The sequence below is a fragment of the Parasteatoda tepidariorum genome, chromosome 4 (assembly GCF_043381705.1).
Source record: "Parasteatoda tepidariorum isolate YZ-2023 chromosome 4, CAS_Ptep_4.0, whole genome shotgun sequence".
In the NCBI taxonomy this organism is placed as follows: Eukaryota; Metazoa; Arthropoda; class Arachnida; order Araneae; family Theridiidae; genus Parasteatoda; species Parasteatoda tepidariorum.
In genome coordinates, this window is record NC_092207.1 from 89,797,218 (window position 1) to 89,822,392 (window position 25,175).

At 28.6% G+C, this 25,175-nt stretch overlaps 2 protein-coding genes across 3 annotated transcripts in view; one reads left to right on the forward strand and one right to left on the reverse strand.

Moving 5' to 3' along the window:
- Positions 1-13,248, reverse strand: part of LOC107456464 (solute carrier family 12 member 4) — a 423,880-nt gene extending 410,632 nt beyond the window's left edge. For both annotated transcript variants that reach the window (XM_071180171.1, XM_071180172.1), the window contains exon 1: positions 12,832-13,248. In XM_071180171.1, the coding sequence (XP_071036272.1) occupies positions 12,832-13,027 (196 nt within the window). In that variant the 5' untranslated portion in view covers positions 13,028-13,248. The remainder of the gene's footprint in view (positions 1-12,831) is intronic.
- LOC107442126 (dynein light chain roadblock) overlaps positions 1-25,175 on the forward strand; it is a 601,383-nt gene that overhangs the window by 133,918 nt on the left and 442,290 nt on the right. The gene's annotated exons all lie outside the window — the stretch shown is intronic.

Consider the following 25,175-nt stretch of genomic DNA (forward strand, 5'->3'; position numbering starts at 1 on the left):
GTAAGTGGCATTTTATTTCTCGAAACCATTATGATATTAATTTCTGACTTGAAATATCAATTTTTTGTTACTACGGCATGAATCTTTCCAATATTTTTTTTACAAGATGGTGAACACAAGAAAAAAGGTTTTTGGATAATCATACTTTTCTAGACTTTCATTATGTCAAAAGGACCCCAGCAAAAATTTAAAATATTCAGTCTCCATTTTTTGTAATAATTGTTCCACCCAACATCCTTTTTGGCCTATTTCTCCTATACCAATAAAATTAAAAGACATCAAATATTCTATTTGTCATATATAATATTAAGAATCTGGATACCGATTTACTTTATCGATAATAAAACAGTAAGTGTGTTGTTGTTGTTTCCAATGCCACTTGCCAGTACCAGCAGGCCTGCTTGGCGAAACCAAGCGACTTTAAGGCAAAGGGTGCGCTACTTGTTTTTCAGTGGTGCCATCTATGTCCTACAGTACGACTTCAGCCACATCACAGCCCGATTTAAACGAATGGACCCCTTCATTTACCCATTTATTCATCCACAGATCGTGATTTTTACCAGAACCAGAGGAGGATCAAAATATAATTCAGTACCCCCAGAGCTATTAATTATACAATAAGTGAATAATAGAGATGAGATTTGGTAAAGTTCATCGCAGACAGGCAAAAGAAGCAAAATCAACTGACAATCAGTAAATATCAGAATTGCTGATTTTTTATAATGTGAAACAGGAAAAAATATTCTAGAATTGTTATTTAAATTCTAGCTGTTGATAGATGCTATTTGACTCCCAAAACGTATGAAGGCACAAACTCACCTACCCCAGTACGAACGCATCCCGTTTATACGGTAAATATTATTTTACAAAAATATTATTTTGAAAATTTGAATGAAACAGTAAGGAAGTTTAAATATTATAAGAAGATACGTTTTCTTTTTCTTTACCGTAAATTAAAATTCACTCTATGCTGCATCTAGATTTCTAAGGAAATCGCTTGAATAGTTTTTCTATTTTAACGTTTTTGCATTTGTTTAGATACAGTTTTCAACAAATACTTCTTAAGAATTATAAATCTATTTTTTTACAAGATTTTAAAAAGAAAGAGCTTTGAAATAAATATTCTTGACTATTACGATGGAAGGCTTTCAGCGATGAATATAACGATTCTTTGCTTTGAGATCATTTTAACAAACTTAGAATACATTTGCTCTAAAACTAAAACTTTCAAAGGATTTGCTCTAGTTTTTCTCAATGTAAATCTTTGCTACTTTTGTTCCAGAAATTTTGCAGCATTCATATATAATTCTAAAAAATTTCATTTTTTGATAAACTTTTGAACTAAGCTTTATTTTCTTTCATTTGTTTTCAGAATTTGAAAATAAAGAAAAATGGAAGCAAAATTTGAAAAGCAATTTATCAAAATGAATTTAATTTTTATATGGCAACAAATGGTGTGTTTTATATGGCAACAAATGGTGTTTTACGCTTATCTGCCTAGTCCCTGTCCAACTTATTAGGCGCACTGTAAGATTCTATGTAAAATCTTAATTATCAGGTGATAATATACAACTTTATTGTTTTTGCGCTGCTGAAACCGGTTTCCACTTCCTTACGCTCATGCATCAAATGGTTAACATTGTAATCCAATACGTTAAAAATAAATACGAATGGTAAGTATATAAAATATCTTCTGAATAGAAACCCATTACATATATGTTTGAATGTAAAAGTATTGCCTATAAACTCATGCAAAACATGTAATTATTAAAAAACTACAGTGCGTCTAATAATTTGACCTAATTATTACAATATAATAATACAATACCTGATATAATAAATATTCTATATTTTTATAATATGTAGTCTAATTTATTCAATCATCGAGTTTATAATGTATATCGCTTAATTTAACCAATTGATACACGAACATAAACTGTAAATTTTTAACTAAGAGTAATCTTAATAAATAGGCTGTCCAAATCAACGAAATCAAACTTTCTTTTTACATTTTGCTTAAAACAACTTCAAAACACTTAGAATTTTTGGAAAATTCATTTTATAATAAATCTAGAGGTTATCTTTGATTTTTTTAAAAATTTTCTGATACATATATTTTGTGTTGTCCAAGAGAACAGCTGTTACTGTTAGGTCTGCTACCGAAGATGATAACTTTCATAATTACTCAGTCGATGATACTATATTGTTATAATAATTGATTTCATGCCTCAGTATGTGGAAATAATAATTTTGAAAAACAATCTTGAAAATAAAGATTATTTTGGAAGAATTTCAGATTTTCAAAGGGTGAATATACTTTTATGTAACACTGTCTGTTACCGTCAATTTAAAGTTAATCAGTGAAGGTTTATTAACTGCTTGTTATATACGCAGTAAGTCTGTGAAAAATGTTTGATCCATGATGACTTAAGCCTAAAAAGGTTACACGTGGGGGGGGGGGAGGGTAAAACGAATTCAATTGGGTATTTGCATTTCGAGAAGAAGAAGATCACTGATACCCACACATGTGACTTATGACGTCAGCTCCAGCTGATCGTTTATGAGCAAAATGGAGTGTTAAAGTTAAGCTAAGTTTCTCCACATCAGTTAGAATGTTTATTAACGTGAAGTTAATTAAATGAAGCACCGTATCGCACATTAAATTTATTGAAATATTATTTTTTCTCATCTAAATCTTATGTTTGACTTAGATTTATTATTTATTTACATATTTTATTGTAACAATGCGATACTTTTGTTCTCTGTACCTGACAACTTCAATGCATAATTAGTTTGTTTATACTCTACATGGTTTTATGTTTGTCTTTGTGTTAAGTATGAAATATATAGCGAAAGAATTGAAATCTTTGTGAAAGAATCTTTTTGTGAGAATGTAGAATGTGTCTCTTAACAGAATTGATACTAGGCGAGCATATGTTACTTGAAATAAAGTGGAAGGAATAGTTGCTAACGTAAACAAATGCGATGTTTTAACAACCAATCAGGATCGAGATAGCCACACTACGTCACTTGCAGGTATCCTTTTATGTAAAATTGTCCAGTTTGTAATTCGTCCAGTCTTTACCTCTTAATGTAAATTTTAGTTTGGTGATAAGTTACCACAGGTCGAAATTTCAATTAAATTTTGATGCTGACTGCTAAATCATGAATTTTTAATCATGTTTTTAAATTTTGTGGATAAAGTAATTTCAAAATATAATTTTAAATTAGTTATGATTTGGTCAAGTTACGAGTTCAGTAAATTTGAAAAAATGTGGCTTCAACAAAAACATTATTGAAGTTTCTTAGACACACTGCAACGCGGAATTCTTAGATTCTCTTTACGTTCTTAAGACTTTCTTACATTATTTCAATCTTTGAAAGAATTGAGACGCATTTTTAACTAGGTTTTAAAATTTCACAATGCCATTCTATTCTCTTATAATAATACTTCCTTCAACAATCATTCACTTCACATGACTACATATTGTTTATACTAGTTTAATTTTTTTTCTTTTGTACGTTATTTTTTAGTTGCTTAAAATAGCAACAGGCGTTTTTTTCGATATTTCTGATGTCAGCTGATATTTAAACCTGTACGCCTTAGCATGTATTCAGACTATGTGATCTACACAATTCATTTCATGAGTATTCAGCGGCATTTAATCAATCCGAGTCTAAATTCAGCAATTTATCGTTATACCGTTGGCAACAATAATGCATAATCATTCGACACAGAAATTGATTCCGATATGATTACTTTAAATATCTTGTCATCCAAGCTCAATACCTTATTTGTGACACCATAATCAGCTTCATTTATTTTTAATTAATTAAATAAATAAAATTGAATTAGATGATTAATTATTGTGTGATCGGGTAATGCATCAGAGTGTTAGAGTAATCATGCTTGCAGAGAGATCCAAAAGTCCCAGAACCTCGAAATATCACGAGAAAAACGAATTGGAGAAAAAAAACGAAGAATTGCGGAATAAATAAAGCACACATAAAGGGACATATAATAAAGGCTTACAAATAGACGTGCTACAGTTTTAGTTCTATAAACAAGAACTTTTCTTAATGTCTAAACACTAAATGACAGTAGAAGAGTAACGATACAAACACGTACGAAATGGTTTAACCAATAGGGACAGATGGACCAGCTTGAACAAGATAATGAAAGTAAGATATGAGAGAGGTGTGACAAGGGGCTTAGACGGAACTAGGAGGTAAAAGATATCGAAATTAAATTTGAACATTGGAAAAGATTGGATTGTAGAACGATAGTTAAATTATTGGAAATTTTAAAATGTGAAAGGATTCTACGAAATCAAGGTGGGTAGAGAGCAGTACTGAATGATTTAAGCAGATTAAAACTTAAATCTGTATTTAGAATTCCAACTTAAGTGTGATGATAAATTACTTAATATCCTGACTTTTGACACATCTTTCAAGTTCTTTAGAGTATGTCCTATTTTGAAAACAACGCATTTTTAATATTTGCAAATAGCTAAAGAATGATATCGAAGTCAACGTCACAATCTCATCTCTTGGTTTGGGCACTGGTATCATTCCACGTAAAGTGCTCAAGATGGGATTTTATTTTCCTCGATCATGCATATGTCGAGATATTTGATTGTTCCGGGACTTTCGAAACAGCCTACAAACACATCAAAACTTGGATTTTTAAAGTTGTCGATTTATCTTCTTGACATCGAAATTGAAAATTTTATTTCATATAATACGAAATCCATCACAAAAAAAAGTTTAATAACTTGGAAATACTTGTTGCGGGAACTTAAGACAACTAAATTTATGTTTCAAAGAAAAGAGCTCCGAGAAATGAACAATTCTTTCAACGTCGTTTTGGATTATAGAATACAGCTAAATCCCATTCCGATGATAAATTCCTATGGATGTTATTCCAAGGGCAAAACAAAAGATTTGTAACACCTGATACAGGAAAAGAGTGATGTTTGAAGCTTTTATAGAATAAAACATCCCAAGTGAGAAATATTTACCGAGAAAAAAAGAAGATCTATTTCAGTCTGCAGATTTGCTTTATATTTATGCTTTCTAAAGAAGACAAATCACGGTACAACTGCAAGTGTCAAATCATAAGTAAATTCAATTATCTAATATTTTCTTAACACTGTAAATATGTATTTCATTAAAATTATTTACTTATCATTATCATTATAAGAGATTATGATATGCATTATAACATTAATTTCATAACATCCCTTTTTTTCATTCTTTGTTAATTTTTTATCAATAGCACGTGAAATATTGTATTTTAATGCAATATTCTCGTAGCTCTTGCTCAAAGAATTGCTTTTAGTCAGGTTTGTGTAAAACTATGGACGTCAATAAATATGAAAGCATCTTTAAACACGATGACAAAAATTAAACCTTTAGGGCAAAGTTTTTAACATTGCCTCATGTTATGCAAAGTGCACAGTCATTGTTGTTCGTAAAATCGCTTCTAGTCATTTCTGTACATTGGTCACAAACAAATATGAAAACATCTTTTCAAGGTAGTTTCACGTTTCAGTTTTAAACTATTGTATAAAAACTTTGAGAAATGATTTTGCACTTAAAGAAAAGAGGCGCACTTTGAGTTTTTTTTAAACATGTTACAATGCTATATATTTTTTAAAGCTAAACTTGCTCTCAGCAGAAAAGAAACGTGTTAAAAAATTTAAAAACTGACTATTGTATCGAAAGATTTTAACTAAATTAAACTTAATTAGAGGAAAAAAAAGTTGATATTTTTATTCAAAAGTAAGTGTGAGATTAAAGCAACCAAAAACTTGCCAAACGACAATTTTTGTCACAACTTGTAAGTTGGGTTTTTGAAACTATTCACATGATTGCGTCTAATCACGTGGTTAAACACAGTAGTAGTAGTAGTTCAATTACACTAGAGCTGCACAGTGGGCTATTGGGGACGGTCTGGGAAACATCCCTGAGGATAATCCGAAGACAAGCCATCACAATTTTAATCCTCTGCAGATGGAATGGCACTCCCGCTTGGGTAGCCCGACGATCTCCACGCGAAGTCGAGCACTTTACGGTAGAACAGTTTAACGAGGACCAATACCGCACACCCTCGGTCCCTACGCAGACTGATCCAAGTGGTCACCCACCTGCACACTGACCGTAGCCAGTGCTGCTTGACTTCAGTTATCTGCTGGGAACCGTGTCTTAACGATCAGTCCACTGCGGGACTACAATGAAAAGTTAAAATCTTAAAGCATAATAAAAAAAAACATTTAGCGTTTTTTGCAAACTTAAGGAATATTAATGCTGATGATGATTCCTTCTAAAAAATATAAGAAGTTGCATTATAAATTCATTGATACCTTATTAACATAATTGAGTAAGTTTTTTTATTTTGTTAGCTTCCACCTAAGTCTTAAAGCAATCATTATTGTATGATCACATATTTAAATTAAGATATCCTTATATTGCTGAAATATTAAGGTAGGTTAACAAGTTTTACTTCTCCCAGATTAAAACTAATAGACTAAAAAAATATGCTACCAAGTTTTACAATTTAAAAAGAAGAAATGACCACAACTGAAGACACATGGTGCAAACGAATTAATACATAAAATACTTTAAAAGTCTCTTCTCCAAATCACTCGAACAAACTGTCATTTTAATAAATGNCTCGGTCCCTACGCAGACTGATCCAAGTGGTCACCCACCCGCACACTGACCGTACGGTAATCTGCTGGGAACCGTGTCTTAACGATCAGTCCACTGCGGGACGTGATCAAACATAGAGTGTTAACGTTAAAACTTTCAGTCTTGAGCTTATTATCACTCTGAATCAATTTTCAGAACAAACTTAATTGGATACCTGCAAGTGACATCATGCTTGTGGGTTGAACCTGGTTGGCTGATTCATGCTTAATGGCGCTCGCAAGTATTTAACTATTTTTATATAATATATTCTTTTTTCAGTAATTAGTGAATCATCTTGTGTGAGTTAAAACTGCCATTAGTAAAGTCATTAGTTAAAATAACGTGAGCAAAAATAGAAATTAAAGTATTCTTGTATGAATTATAAAAAAAAAATATTATAAGCACTTGCATAAGAGCTTAGAATGGCGTTACTCAAATTAAAGCAAAAGACTTAAGTGTAGAAGATAATAATTTCTGAAATCCAAAATTTATTGAGGCTTCAACAAATTGGGAATTAAAGTTTTTGAAAGTACGGTAAACAGAATTAAAAATTGGACTGAATAGCCAGCAACTATGAGTTCCTAATGATTTTCAGCGTTTCATGGAAACATAAGAGTCGTTTGTTTCTAGATACTAATGAGCAAGAACTCTTACAAACGAACTGCATTCAGATATTTAATTGCAGTAGAAATAGAATAATTATTATTTTAGCAATTTGGTTGCTTTCTTAATGGGCGAATGATAAACTGTCATAATATTCATTATTTTCATTAGTGAATGCTACAGAAGGATTTTATGAAAAAAGAAACAATTATTTTAAAAACACATATGAAGAATATTATTTGGTACAAACTTAGTTATTTTTCGTTTTCCTGGATGTAAGAGATCGCTACCTTATTTCAGAGGGTTCCTAGGCAGTAAGTAATCTTTGGTTAAATTAAATTAAAGTTTCAAAACATTTGAGTGTTTGAAGAGATCACTTAACGCAGTTGAATCTCTTATCCCATAATATTAGAAAGCATCATTTTTAAGGAATATTTCCTTAAATTAATCATACACACAAGCTTGATATTTTTTCGAGAAATAACATGTAAGTAATCAGTTCATTCAGTCTGAAATTTTCAGAAATTTTTGATCAGAAAATGCTTTTTCGCTGATATACTATGAATATTTCTGGAAAGAAAATCACAATTACATCTATTAAGAATTTGTAAAAACTATTTAAGCAAAATGTCTCGCTTAATTAATTTAAATAAGATTTGAAACTGTCTGAGAACCCGTTTTTCATAAGGGGAAAAAGAAAAAGAAAGTTATCAATAAATAGTCATACCAAAATTTCGAAATTATGCACGAAATTTAAAAGCACACAGCCAGTGAGAAAAAAAGTGTGAATTATAAAAAAAATTAGTAAAAGCATGTTAACTTTCTTTTTGTTCGGTTGATTTTATTTCTGTGTGAGTTATAAGCTAATACGCATCAACTTTTACAACTATAAAAAGTACATATTTGCATTCATAGAAGTCAGTACACGGCTGAACTAAATCAATAACTTAAATGTTACTTAAAATAAACTTAAAATATAAAAAAATTTAGACGCTCAACTCACCAATAAATAAATAAAATAAAAATGTATCATAACCTGTTTTATTCGGCACTGAAAATGACGCTAATGATCACGGGACGTTAACTTTTGAACTCCTTTCACATCATTTAAGTTTATAGAAACACGTTTTAAAATAACTATAAAATATGTACAATATCTATAAACAAAATAGACACGGATCTAATATAGCCATAGAAATAACAACTAGGTGACGTAGCCCTTACATGACTTCCACATTGGTACTTCCGTTTACCTGATATAACATATATAAGTAAATTAATTGTTAAAGAACGTGCAATTAACTCAATACGAAACTTGTTTTTGTAATGGAGCTGTTATTTTTAACATTTAGCATTTTAGCATTAGCAGCTTAGCATTTTAACAGATCGCAAAAACAGAATCGTTTGCAGTTTAATTTATAACAACATTCAGTACTAAATCTATGATAAAAATTTATTTCTCTACCTAGCTCCCGAACGAACTAATAGAAATTTTTAAAGACTATTTCGGATTCAGGCTAAGGTTGTCTAAATTTATAATCAAACCAATTGATGTTTTTAACTTTAGAAGATTTAGTTTAGCAAAATGCACAAGTCATATTAAATAACGCATATATATTAAAATAACTGCCTTAAAGATTTTGAAGCACACAATGTATTTAATTATATGTCTTAAAATAAAGCACTCACAAACAAAATGCGTTTAGCCAAGAGTTTACCTAGGTTAAAGCTTCCTAATCTTCAGACCATGGTATAATGATTGCAATGCGAATATTAAATAGGGCAGCATTTACATCCCAGATTAGCGGGTCTTTCGACCATTGATCAGAAACTGCCATAGAGGTTCGAACCCCGGTCTGCCACAACGTCTCAGTTCTTTAACCTCTGTGCCCTTGTATTTCTAAGTTTAAACAAAGACTATGCGGATTTCAATATTAATATATATATATATATATATATATATACAGTGGAACCCCGATTTTACGTTGTCCGTTTCGTACGTTATCCCGCTTCTTACGTCATTTNTATATATATATATATATACACAACGTAAATATGATTTGCTTGCCCATGCAGAAAAAAAAATTGTAGAACAGTATTCATAGATCATCAGTAAAAGAGGCCCAACTAACAAAGAACACCTGCTATTAAGTTTGCTAAGCTTATTTTCAATCAATACTTTTACAAACCTTCAGAATAATATTCACTAATTTTTACGAGCTTCAGTAGCATAGAAATTCAGAAAATCCATTAGTAAGCTTCATCCATAATCTTTAACCCTCAAAAATGTGGTTCAGCCGGCTGAAACCATAATGCTAGAACTTTAAGCCATATTATCATGCTGTTACAACAACAATAAGGCTTAAAGTTGAACTATTTCCTTTCAAATTAAGCTAAATTACCTTGTAATCAAATTAAAAAACAATAATGTATAGTAATATATAATCGGGACAATAAGCATAACATCAGACAACTTGCCACCATGCTAAAACTGAAACAAATTTGTTATATTATACTTCAAGAAGTTCCTAATTATCTGACTTTTCTTTTCGTAAAAGTTTTTTCCAACATATTTGACATAATAGAATTATTCCTTCAGTAACTTAAAATACTTGCACACTGACTTAAAATAAAGCATAAGATTCAATCCAGTATAATTAAAAGCAACTTAAAACTTTAAATTACTGGAGAAAAATTGATGATGGATTCGATATGTATACAATCAATTTAGTAAAATTCAGAACATTTCATAGATTCTTCGGTTTTAATAAGCAATCTATTCTAAAGAATTAAGGCAATGAAAGTATTCACGAGTAAAAATTAGAATGATTACATAAACAAAAACCGCTACACTTAGGACTACTAACCCAGGTATTCTAATTTATAAATTACACAAAATTCGATCAGGAAATTATATCAACGTTATAGATTAAATAAATAAATAAAAAGTATAAGAACTATAATTCGAAAAATATCAACTACATCAACGACTACTGTCTTTTTTTATTTCATTATCATACAATAAAAATGGATCACTACTTCATATCAAAACATTTATGCTAAATAAAAAGTGTATAAAAGACAAGAATAATTGTAAAAACTAGAGTCACTACACCTACGACTGTTAGATAATTTATTCTAATTTACCTTGCAAAATCTAAACATAGAATAATATAAATTCATTTCTGCAAAAAAATTATTAATACGTCAAACTGACAATACTTTTTGTGTGATTTGTACAATTTAGTTCCCAAAAAATACAGAAAAAAAATACATAAATAGGTACCGATTAAAAGCATATAACTGCAACTGCTCCTAATAGAAGTTAAAATAGGAATTGGGAAATAAAACACGTTTGCATTTAAAAAAATTACTTATACACCTTCTGTAAAATATGTAATCTCTTTGATGATAGATATGAAAAAACTTTGCCTTGAACTAATATGATGACTACATTTTAACAGCATAGATCATAAGTTAAAATGCGTGGAGAAAATAAACAAAAAAATTTTGAACTTTGAAACTTGATTTACAACGAAAAATGAATTTTAAGTTGGTTGTTTTTTCTACTGTCTTACGCATCAAAAAATGCCGAACCATAAAAATCCATCCCTTTGATGTTTGCATATATTTTTTTCAAAAAATTATGATAATGAAACTAACATTTATTGCTTGATAATATACATCCATTATTTCTACATGCGTGATAAAAAATTTTTACAAGGTAAAAAACATTGTAAACCTTTTATACATTGTATCATACTTGTAAGTGTTATAATATGTAAATAAATGTAATATAACAATAAAATGGTATCTGTGATTTATAATTATGTAAGGTATGTTGGTAAAAATTATTGGCTGATTAAGGATTTTTTATATTTAACTTTTAATCTTATAGCTGTAAAAGACCTTCTTGACATTTGGCAATGAATTTTTTTTAGTTAATATGGAATAAAATATTAAGTTTTATGCATTTATTAAAAAACTATTATTAGAATTACTAAATAAAATAAATTGACATGAAAAGTTTATATTCTTTGCTAACAGAGTAATATATTCAGGGGACATTTTTTTAAATTTAAAGGGAAAATTTACAGGTATTTTCTTTTTAATGTGTGAAATAATATTTGTCCATTTTTCACCAAATGTTTTCCTTCATTTTTCAAAAAAGTGACTATTGTATCACCATCTGTTGACTTTTTAGAATTACTAAGTTTGACAAATTAATAAGGCGAAAATTAATTTCTTCCAGAGAATTATTTCAAAGGGAAGATGGGCCATGCTGTGGTAGAAGCCCTTCCTTTTCGCGCGCAAAATCATGTTTCCCTGACCCATTTTACTTTACAAGAAAATAACTTTACAGAAATTATGAAAATTACTTGTTTCTTTTGGTACAGGTATTTATTTATTTATTTTTAATATAAGTGGAAATTCAAGGGTATAGCTGTGTTATGCTTAAACAATAACGTTTCAAATTTAAAATGTTCAAGTAATTTTCTTTGAATGAAAGTTTTGCTTACTTTAAAAAGTGCAACTATTTGAGAGGTATAATATTAAACCAGAATTATAACAATGTAATAATTTTAATTCGGTTAAACCATAAATGTTTAAAAGACTAAAAAAGGGGGCTATTATTCAAATACATGTTTTGAATAAATTATTAAAATTAAATTGAGCATTTTATACAATTGGATGATCAATTATTGGATATCATAGATGATCAATTATTTTAAAATTATGTAATGGAACATAATATATTATTAGTTTTTTGTTTTTTTCATTTTCTTAAAAATAAACTTTTAAAAATGTCATAACAAAAAAGAGAGCGGGAAAGAGAAAGAAAGAGAGAGAGAGAGAGAGAGACAGAGTGAAAGAGAGAGAGATGAAATTAGGAAAAAAATATTTAATATTTTGCTCACTCGCGCCTGAATATTTATAACAAATACTTATTTTTAAATGATTCTAACCCTGTAAATCGACACAAAAATTGAAGTTTTGGGTAGCGCAATAATATTGAATTAACTGAAATCACTCGATTTTAATAAAAAAAATTATTGCCTCAAGCGCTTTTTTAACTAAATTTCTACAATAGAATTTAAAATTTCTTCATTTTCAATTAACTTAATTACTTAAACTTTCAAATTTAATCGTAGAAGCTTTTTGTCAATAAATCACGATGAAAAAGATGAAATATTATTTGTTCACTGTAAGTGATATTTTTTTAATAAAGAAGAAATAATTTCGTTTTCTGTATTCTATCTGAAAACAAAAATGTTTCTAAAAACTTCAGAAAAAATATCCCCCAAAAAGTAAATAAACGAAGAAATTTTTCTTCATATTTTCCTCAGAAACTATTTCATTAGGTTCTTTCTAAAGAAGTTTCTCCAAAACAAATTAATAATTATAGTTCGATTGATTAATAAGCTTTAAAAAATAGCGCTTTATACGCTTAAATAAATTACTGAATTTCAAGTTTAAAACAAAGTTTGAAAACATCAAATATGATCATGTGTTAATAACTTAGTAAATTCCAACCTGTTTTAAGCGACTCAGATGATGATCCTTTCTTCTTTTCGACCGGGCCCGCTTCTATATCATCGGGCCCCCCACCAGTCTTCGGACTTTTCTTTTGATCTTTCTCACACTCTCCACCTTTCTTGCACTCTTCTTTTGCATTTCCAGACTTTCCTTTTTTGCCCGTCTCATCACTCTTTTTATCATCATTTCCCATTTCGAAAAACCTCTCTTAAAATTCGCGCGCTTTACGTCCAAAACTGGATAAACCAGATTTGTGCAAAAGGAAAAACCTGTTCCGGTTCGTAGGTCCTTATGTGTGACAGCGGGAATAGGAAAGAGGATGCGGGATAAGTTCCTCTTTCTCCACTGCCTCTAACGTCCCATACAAACACGATGATGCTCAGGAGTAAAGGGATGCTTCAATCGATAAGTTGTAAGCGCCACCTGGTGGCTCTGTTTCCTTCTACCTTTTTTCCTGATTATAGTCTCTTCTCCTTCTTACACTTAGCATTTCGGCATTTTTCAAACTTTGGCTTCATTCATTCACTTTTTTTTTTCTGTTGCTACTTTTATGCGATTTGTGGATTGGGCGCTCGCAATGCCTTTTTTTGAATTTAGAGTTTTTTTCCCCTTTAAGTAAAGTATGTAGAGGTACTAGTAAAAATGGATTAGTAAAATTTGATATATTGATTTTGAGTTTCCGTTTCATCTTAACCAAGATCCGGAGTTCTTAAGAAGGACGAAAAGGAATTCGAAAAAGTTTGCAGAATTTACTTCTGTAATAATCACGATAAAATCATGATGTTTGTTTTAAAATTCTTTCGAAATAAATTGAAATCCTATAAATTATTTTAAATTACTTTGCGCATTATGTTAGTAATTTTGTGTAATTCTTTTCTTAAGAAATTCGAAAAGGAATTCACAAAATGTTTCTAATTAACTGTGCTCGAAACTGGATTTATTATGCTTGTTTTGCATTTTTAAAGCAACAAATTAAAATCCTAATGTACTACTTTTTCTCCTCAACTACTTTTTTTCTTGAGATATATATAACGAAATTAGTAGTAGTTCGCTTAAAAGACTTCTTTGTTTCTACATAAATTTTTTAAAAATAATTACAAAATTTAAAAATATTTTAAAAACCTTACATTTGATGCATGCTATTATGAAAAACAAAATTTATTTAGATACTATTGTTAATTTATTATTTGTTTTCTTTTCTTAAAAATTTTTTTCTATCAATATCTCAGCTTTTGAATTTAACGATATATTGTTCAATAACTGACTAAAAAACTGTAGATTTTTATAATTTATATCTGAGTGAAGAGCAAACAATATGTTTTGTAATTTCTTCTAACTGTCTCAAAAATAAAATCAGACAATTTTAACGAATATTTCCTTCCGTACAAAATTTTCATGTATTTAATTTTATTTATTGAATTTGGATAACATTAAAACCAAATAAGAGATGAAATTTCAATTAATACTTATGCTTTACGATTTTTTGAGGAACAGTCTATCTCAGTTATTATAAGCCTTTATTTAACGAGAATTTTTTTGAAAAAAAATGGTTCTGAAAATTGGTAGAAAATATTGACGAGATTTAATAGAATGATTTAGTTTCGAATCTAGAGTTGCTTTTCATACTAATAATGTTAGTGATTATGTTAGTATTGTTCTTCGAACAATATCCTAAAAAAGAAAATATAACAATATACAAACATTATTAGTAACAAAAGAGTTGCTTTTGTTGCTAATAATATTCGAGATTATGTTAATATTGAACTTCGAGCAATATCCTAAAAAAGAAAATGTAACAAAATATAACAGTAAACAAACATTATTTGTAACAAAAGAGTTGCTTTTGTTATTAATAATATTCGTGATTATGTTAGTATTGTACTTCGAGCAATATCCTAAAAAGGAATATATTTTAATTCAAACTGATGCTCATACATTTTTCCCTCGGTACAAAATAACTAAAAGTAATCCCTTTTAAAGCCTATTTTTTGTAATTTTCCTTATTTTTAAAAAATCTAGCCAAGTCAAATAAGAACCATTGCTGTAATAATTTTTAAAACTGCTATAGGTCATAAAATTACTTCTTTTCATTTAATTATTGTATAATAAAAAAATAGTAGCTCATAACTTTTAAATAGTTGCTCATAGTAACTTCTAATTAAAACCTCCTTAGGAACCTCTGACCCTTCATAAAATTGGCAATATATTTCACTTTTAAATAAAATATTATACTCAAATTAAATTTAAGAAGAAATATTTTGTATATTTTTTCAAAATAAAAATATATAATCTATAATAATAATTAAAAAAAAAGATTTCGCCTGCCTGTTTGTGTGTTTCTCTTATAACTCCAAAACCGTTGAAGCTATCATGCTGAAAGTTGGGCAGCAGCTAAGCAATGAAGTTTTAGCCTTAAATTCAAACTATTGCTCAGAAATTCATCTTTACCATATTCTCCTTTGAATTATTTGCTGGTGTTGGAACATAATAAAGATCACTTTATTAAAATTTAAGCAACTTATTAAACATCATATTTCACCTTTTGAGCATCCTAAATGTTACTAAAGGCATAACTAGACATTAATACATAATGATCATGTTTCCACCTTCATACGAAATAATATTAAAAGGATCTTTTCAGAAACGGAGCTTTTTGGCCGTTTTCCAAACTTTCCCCCTTTTCCATTTTAACATTATGTCACTTGCGGCTCGCCAATAAATAAGTCACTGTGACGTGCTATTTTTTCGACAAAATTGGCCATTTCTGGAAATGTTAAGCCAATTGATCAACAGTTCCTTTTGACCCAAAGAAAACAACTGGTGGTTTTGGAAATCGTCTCCTTTTTCCGGGTTATAACTTTGAGGAAAAGAAGATTCTGGCAAAGTTTCAAGGGAGCCACCTTCGTGTGTTGTGATTAATGGACTTGACACAAAGTTGATTGTTAAAGACCCAATTGTGGCACTAAGCTAAAGGAAATGTACTCTTATTATTTGATGATGGTTAGGAGATATTTGTTGATGAAAGTTGAACAAGTATGCTTTGTTGAAGTTTCATATTCAATGGTTTTTATAGTAGGAAGGTTATTTTACTAATTCGGAATGAATCAAAAATATTTCTACAAGCTATTCAAATGTAAAAGATTGAAAGAAAATAAAAATTCTAAAAATAAAAAAATAATAATTTTTAAAGAAATTTAAAAATGCTATTCTTTAAACTTTCATTCTATTATTTCTATTCTCAATTCCATTCTATTCCATTATTTTATAAATTATCTATTCCATTATTTTATAAATTATCTAATCCATTATTTTATATTTCTTGGTATCTGTTCGTTTATTTCTATAGAAGCATGATCGGAACTGTGAGTGGCTATCTTGTAAGCTTAAGAAAACAATTGTAACTTTCTTTAGCATTTGGGACTGATCATTAGTTGAAATTTGAGCACGATTAATCGGATTATGAACAAAATTGTAAATGATAACGCTATGCCACGAGGCTTGAAAAAGTTGAGACCATTACTGCGACATCTAGTGGAACTTATGCAGTTAGTGCTTTTATCTCTTAATTTAAGTGAGATATGTGGTAAAGGTTAAATGAAAAGCAGTCGAGCAAAATCAATTTAGAGCAAATATACACTTAATAGACATTACTTAACATGATGTGCTTAGCTTGCAATGTGATAAAAAAATTACAAATTATATTTATTTGTAAATCACTTTTTCGCCAACCGACATTATAAGTGATCTCCTCCTGTTACACATAACCAATTTACTAAATCTAGATACCACCTTTAATGCCTAGTGGCTGAGTGGTAGCCCCTCGAGCTCCCATGCCACAGGTACTGGGTTCGATCCTCGGGCCGAGCAAGGTTGACTCAGCCTTTTATCTCTTCAGTGGGTTCATAAATGAGTATCAAGCATGTTTGGGAACTAAATACTGGGGGTTTCGCGTTCGGCTGACCACCTAACCGGAGCGTCTGCTCCTGCATCCTAGAGCCCAAGGTCGATAAAACTGAGATGGGCACAGTAGGCCTTGGCCCTCTATGGGCTGTCGCGCCACTGAGTTTAGTTTCGATACCACCTTTGCAACTATGGCTGCAGCCATTCAAAAGTTAAGAGTGGTTTCCGGAATTTTTTTGTAGATTTCTTAAGACATTTATTTAAGACAAGATGGCTCTTTTTTCTTAAACCGAAGAAAAATATTTTAAACTCAAAAATTTTTTTAAGAGCATGCATTTTTGTTCCGAAAAATATGAAAGACATTTCCAACAAAATGTTCAAAATTGAATGCATGCCCAAGATCCTAACAATGTGCAGCAATTGATATTTCTCTCATTCTTGATAACGGACACCTTTATCGTGTTCCTTAAGTCTGAATTTTAAAACGCGTCTACTTTGTCCAATGCAGCCAAGGACGCACTGACAAAGTAGGTAGTAAATACCTCAGCAATTATCTAAGGATCTTTATGGACATAAATTTAATTTTGTTAACAGGCCTAAAAAGGACTTTAAAACCAAAACAGGAGATTATATTAGCAATTTTTTAACAAACAGGTGGAAAAACGGCAAAGTAACAAATTATTCTTAGTAAGGATTAGAAAAAGAGGGATTTTTGGGACCAGTGAGTTTAGCAAGAGCTGAATGAACTATAAAAGGATTAAATCCACGGTTAGCAGCACGCGAGAGGAGGAAGTTAAGTTCGGAGTTAAAAGAAGAGTCAGAGCAAAGGTAAAATGTGTGGAAACGAAAGTGTAGAAAGTTTCTGACAATTAGAAAGGGGTTGAAGAGAAGATAAATTGCTTACGATAAAAAGAGGTGGAAAAAATCGGAAATTATTTTCAACTTTTTTATCAAATAAAATCTTACCTCTTCAGTTTCCTGAGATTATTTACTCCATATCGATAAGTGCTATTGTTTGTACCCAAATACTCTAGGATAAATTTTCAATGCATGTATATTTTTCATTTTATTGATCATAGCCGAATTTATCATCCAACGGAATTATTAAAAAATAAAATTAATTTGAAAAAATTACGTAAAAAATATGACGGAAATACTAAATTTTAGAGTGCACACTCTTTAACTCTATTGAATGTACTAAAGATTTCCTAGAAAAGTTAATAAAGACTCTACTGTTAGTGGGACGAAAAGATTCACTGTGAAACGGACGAAACGTCACAAGGGATCCTTCTTAATCATTTTTCGTTTAGGTTTTGAACACAAAAGATCCAATTCAATCACTGTTTCATCCACATTTAATGTGAATTTTTAGAAATTATTTTTAAAACACCATTCTTTATTATTTAACTACTTTATCATAATTTTTTTACCATTCAACTGCTTTATTTAATCATTTCATATTATTATTCTGTTTGATTTTGTAAACGATTTCATTAAGGTATAATTAATTTTATTACGCTTAGCTAAAAATACATCTTTAATCGTCAATAAAAACACCCACGTTATAATAAATCTACGTAAATGTTAGAAACAATTCTCACTAGCATTTAAGTCCCGTTTATTACGAGTATTACAAATATCTTGCAGTGCAGCCTTATTGACAGTATTCCCAATATCTCTAATGGTCAGTATCATAAATATCCCGATTGCAGCTATTCCGAAAGCATTACAGTTCCATATTACAAACATATATGATGTTTTTATTAACATTATTTTTGCTATATACATAATTGATTCGTTTTTAGAGGGAAAATAAAGATTATATACAAGATATATGATAGCTAAACAAACTTAAACAGATAATGGTAAAAATTACGAATCCTTGATATTGTAAATTACTGAATATATATTGTCAAAAACTCTTAAAGTATAAAGATATTTCATTATAAGATTACTGAAAAACATAGAAATATTTTCTCCAATTTTCAAAATGATAAAAAAAGAGCCCTATTAAGATCTGTTGTCCAAAATTCAAAATGAAAATACGATAATGAATAATGAGAGAGACAAAGTATTCAAAACCATTTTTCATGTAAAATTTCTTATACCATTAATTCACCACATTAGAAACATTTTTGTTTTCAGCATTTTTACCCATGGAGAAAAAAATTCTATCAAAATTACCATTCTGTATGGCAGTGACATTTCTAGAAAAAAAACGTGATTTCTGTTAACAAAACCAAATTATACGGTACTTAAACCATTCATCTGGTAAATTTGTCTTTCATATGGCTCTCATTCTTCTTATGTCTTTCATTCCTCTCATATTAGTATCACACAAAGTAGCTAAAAATTACAAACTAAAGATTAAATTTTACCGAGTAAACAGTTTGTATGTCAAGCCCTAAGATACCTTTATAAAATTGTTACATTTACAACATTTTGTTACAGATTATAAAACAATATTTTATTGTTAATTTTACCAAAATCATAACTAAAGCGCTACTTTAAAAATTTCAGAGAATTTTGGCTTTTCCATAGAGCCAGAACCACAATAAATTTCCTTATATTCTCGTAGTTTTGGTGATAATTTTTTTCTCAGTGCAGTAATTATCATCTATGCTCTTGGAGATAAATTAATAAACATGAACAAAGTTTATTAATATATAATAACTAATAACCCTATTTTTAAATCAGTGACAGTGTTATAACTTGAAAGTCTTTCTCAAACTTAATTTATAACTTTGACAAATATAGTTAGTCAATCTAAAGACAACTAATCCATGTGTTTTTCGTTGCAATATAAGTTTTTCACATAACAATGAAATTGTTACTTTTTTATAATCTATTTTAAATTTTTTAGCACATTTCAGGATTGCAATGTAATTGCTCTCTAGTAATGCTAATCTCTCTCTTGTAATATTAACTCAAATCTTTATTTTTTGTAAATGAACACTGTATAGAAATAACTTACTTTTAAATTGAATGTTGGTATAGTTTTTTTTTGTAAATAGTGTTAATTCGGTGCCTTCTTTGCTGTATGTAGTTCAGTTTTTCCTGCATATGACTACTCACTCGCTTGATATTTTAGTTTACAGTTCTTTATTACCTACACGAAAAAGAAATTTCACTGGCTCATTTAGCAATATGCATACATTTAGCAATATGATTACATAAGTTTTAGTGTTTTGTATAATAAGAAGGTTTAGACACCATTTACTATAGAATTATATACTATACAAATTGCATCAGTATCTTTCCTACCATATTGCAAGAAAATATCCTTTTTTTAAAATATTACATTTAAAATGCATTTCTAACATAGTGCTTTAAGACCAATCATTCTAATTGATATTTCAAAGTTGCAGAACTCTGCAATTTCTCCATTGCTCCCTAGAACAATAGTTGTTAACCAGATAGCACTCGACTAAAAATAAATAGTTTAGTATTACCTATTATTAATTGTTATTAAATATTTTTGATATTAGCTGAAACATTTCAAATTAAAACACTTTTAAAAGAAAACATATTGATATTTAAAAACTATTTTTTAAATACATTAAATATTATATTTAGTTAATTTAATATTAAGCTATAGATTGTATTTATTCAAAACATTTTTTCTGGTTATTCAGAACAGAACATAAATTTAATAAAAATTTAGTTTTATTCATAATATGATTAGTTCATTTCCATAAGAAAACAATTTTTTAATGACTAGTTTCAAAGTTAATATCAACTAATACCGAGTGGCATGGAAATCAGGTAGTAACTAAGTTGTTAATATTTATTTCTTAATTAGAATGGATAATAAAAATAAGAAGTTATACATTTTGTAATAAAAACTGTTTGATAGTAAAAGAAATTAAAAAACATTGATTGCAATTCAAGAGCCATTGAAGAGCGTAAGAAATGAGCTGTTCTACAGCAGCAAACTTTGGTTACAAAAGTAAACTTTTTACACAAAAGCAATTTCTTTTCGTATTTTATTTGTACTTCTTTCCTCTTTCCATCTTTTTTGCTTGATGTGCCTATGTCTACTTTTGCAATAATTAGTTTTTTCCACCCCATGTTATCTATTATTTTAAACAATTGCATCTAAGCTAACATTACACTATCAATAATTCCAAAGCAAAAATTTCTTTTTATTTGCATCACATATTACTATTATTGAAAGACTTACTGATTTTCCAGTAGACAAATTATAAAGAATTGTGTTCACTACAAAAGTTTCTTTGAAGACTAGGAATAGAGTTTAAAAAAAACAATCATTAATTCGTCAATATAATTTATTTTCATATTTTCAAACACAATTATATTAATATAATTTAACCGCTATACTTTGATATTAAATAGAAAAAAACTAAAACTGTTTAAATGATAATCATGATTGAAAACTACTAATTGTGAATAATTGTTTTCGAAAACGTATATTAAGACAGTTCAATATTTCGATATTAAATAAACAGAAAAATAAATCAACTTGATTTTTAATTTTATGAAACAAAAACTGGATTATTCATTTCATATTGAAAATAAAAGGTATGATCAAAAGTGCTAAAAAATGAAAAAATTTGCCCTCTTTCTGGATTTATGGAAACATCAAAAAGCTCAATAATTTTTTTTGAACACCTTTGATAGTGATTTTGGTAAAATTAACAATAAAGTATAGTTTTATAATAAGTGATAAAATTTGGTTAATAAGTTAAAATTTTGTAAATGTATCAATACTGAAGTATTGTTAAAATTGAGAAATTGAGCTCGACATAGAAACCATTTATTTAGTTAAATTTACTTTTCCATTTTGTAAGATTTATAATTTTGAAAACCAGAAATTTCGGTATATCATTACCACATGAACAGAAAAAGAACCAAATGAATGTTTTAAGTACCGTATATTATGGTTTTATTAACCAGAATTATCGAGAATTTTTTACTTGAAAGGTCATTACCATACAGTAAGATTATTTCAACAGAATTTTTTTCTCCTGTTTCCATGTTTATTTACACGTTTAATTGCATGGTAATTTTAAGTATTTTTTAAATGAAATTGTAAATTTTCAAGCTTTGATGATGTTTAAAAAAGAAGAATCATTTGTTACATCTTGAATTTAGTAAAAATTGAAAATTATTTATTAACCTTTGTTAATAGAATTCCAAATCCAATTACTTTGCAACACTAATAGCAATCATCAATTTTTATAACCCTTGGGTCATTAAATTAAAGATCTGAGAATACTTAAATCTAACTTTTCAAATTTATTCAATTTCCAGAAATTTAATATTTTCTGCCCACTAAAGTCTAGAGAAATAGCCCTTCGTTTAACAGCAAATCGATAATCCTAGAAGATAGTGCTATAGAGTTTATGATCTCAGATCTTCCAATCTAATCTACCTCATTAAGGATTCCAAACGATCCGCAATAGATTTTGAAGAGCATATACTGGACAACTTGTAACACACTAGAAAATTTGGTGAATACTGTCTTCGGGATATATATTTATTTCGTTTGTAAAATTACCGCTTACGTATTTTCAACTTTTTTGATTTTAAATAAAAAATACTTTGAATTAAACTGTTATTCGAATTTCCCCTTTGACCTTTCAAAAATTCTGCAATTATATTTCCCTTAACTTAAAAACTTCCAGGCGACTTGCGTTTTAGTCGCAAACACACTGCACATATTTTAATGTAGACATATTTTGTATAATTATCAATAAATTAACGTAAAGTTTTAAAAATCATGAAGCGTTTAAAATAAACGAATTGTAAATTTTTTGAATTTATTCTTGATTAGTATTTAATAAATCAAATGCTCATTTTTAAATGTTTAGAAAGAGACAATAAAGAATTAAAGAAAAGAGAAAGTTACAAAGACATGTTAAAAATATAGCGATATCTATTTTTGCTTGATTGTTGATTTTGTATTTTTCATTCTTATTTTACATTTTTTGCTTAATAAGTTTCATTTCCGTTTCAATTTTTTGGTGCTCCTCACACTACTGTACTGATATGTTTCGTTTTGACCATATTAATATAATATTAGAAAGCACTATTGTCTCAGAAATAATCGTGTGAGCTGATGGCAAGATTATATCTTTCCCTTATTTTACTTTTTTTTTTAATTTTTAGAAATTTTAATCTTTTTAAATTTTTTTTTTTTAAATTTGTGAATAATTTTCAAAAAACATTTTTTTAATTATTTTTTTCTTCACCTTTAAAAATCTTTTTCCTTGTTTCATTTATATTTTTAATTTATTATATGATTTGAACTCTATGTTCTTGCAGGTTATGTGCAGTAAATTAAACTTATTATTATTTTTCTTAATTTTCCACATTAATCTTTCTTTTCTCTTATCCTTTTTTGTCTTTATGCTTCTGTATATATATTTATATATATATATATATAAATATNTTTATATAATTTTTACCACGTGCAAATCTATTTCGGGCAAATCCGTGGCTAAAAATATGCGCCAAACGGCAATTCATGCTTCTTTCTCTCTTTTTTTCTTCTTAAATAAATGTTATTTTTCTAAAATCATTAAAATTGTATAATTAAATGTCAACCTATTAATTATTAACTTATCCAGAATAATATCAACTCGCGCACATCCATTTTCGAGCCAATCCTTGGTAACTTACAAATCAAACGCGCTTCAGTATATCATATATATATATATCATATATATATATATATATATATATCAGATATTTAAAAAGCACAGCTGCCAAGCCAAAGAAATTTATATTAATCACAAACTTGATTCTTTTCTATAAATATAATCAAATTATATATTGATTTGGTTTTTAAAGATACAAGAAAAAAAAGGCAGCATCTAGCTCATATTTGCATTTCTTCCACGTAGTTTTCAATATGTTTTTAAAACATTTGAAGATAAAATTTTCTAATAATACAGATAAAAAAGTTCGATTTTCCAGAAAACGTGACTTTTCAGGATTCAGATTTTACCTAAGGCGTTTTTCTATTTTTAATAATTTATGAGAAAGGTTAAGATTAGAAAAAGTGGTTTTATTAAATATTGAAGAGAAAGGCTTTTTTTAACCCCAAAAAATTTTAACTGAATAATTGAGATCGGTTTTAATCGCTAAATTTAATTAATACTTACAATTTTAAAAAATTTATTTACAAGTATATATATATAAGAAAAATCTTTTTTTAAACCTCTCGTGAATAGACGCATCTATAGACATGGTTTCAATATTTTTTTAATATTTTTATATTATTTTTTCCGGATCTTTATAGTTGAGTGCTAGGAGTGCGTTTGATTTCGCTTAACATTCTTTTTAAAAGGTAATTTTAGGTTCTATTTGACATTTGCTCAGAGCAATCTCCACTTATATAGTCTTTTAATAGCTTCTAAAGGTGATGTTAATGTATAGAATTTGAAAAATATCGGTTAATACCTACAGAAAAATATCGGTTAATACCGGATGCAGCAAAATATCGGTTAATACCGGATGCAGCAAAATTTAAATTTTTTTCGTTTATTACTAAACATTCTCATAATTAAACTATTTAGAAATCCTAGATATTAATACTTTCCATCTAAAAATATTAATACTTGCCATTAACAATTTCCAATTTTCGATTTTGTTAGAAGTTAATTCAAAAGAATTACCTCATACGTTTATCACATGTTATCTATAAGATGACTAAACAAGCAATGTTTCTTTTTTCTAATTTTCAGTTTTAGAGAAATGAAGAAGTATTTGAGAAATGAAGAGGTAAATCTTCGGATCTATCGATGGAATGAAAAATCAATGGAATGAAAAATCTTAAATGCAGAATTAAAAATTCTATATAATTACATTATTATTTTAACTATTTTTAACAAAAAATGGAAAACGTAAGTAAAGGACTAGGAGAATGGGATACTATGAAAAATTTCAGATTAAATTACTGTGAAAAATAATGGCACCCTCTGTGCAGCACTCGTAAAGTCCATTTTTCCATTAAACTATATATCTTATTTTTTACAATAATATTTATTAAATTACAGTAATTCAGCGATATTACAACAAAACAATGGTATATCAGATTTTTTACTTCTTAAAATTTTACAGTAAAAATAAAACAGGTACCCTGAGTGCCGGTACTTTTTACCGTAATTTAATCTGGAATTTTTTACAGTGCAGTTACTGCAGTAATATAGTAATTTATTTTATAACCGGTGTTGGATAGCCGATCCAGTTTGGAGTTTACGGCTATCAGTGTACTCCGTGCGACAACTCCGTAACCTTGTAATTTTGAACCAAATCCTGAAAACAAAGGAACTCCCGGAGAAAGTATTGGAAGAAATTTGCCTTCGTGGAGAACTTTTTTATGGAATTAATCCGCATTTGTGTTATGTGGTGAGGAAAATCACGAAAACTTAACTTTCCAAGGTTATCTGGAAGACAAGGGGTTTCACTGCGGA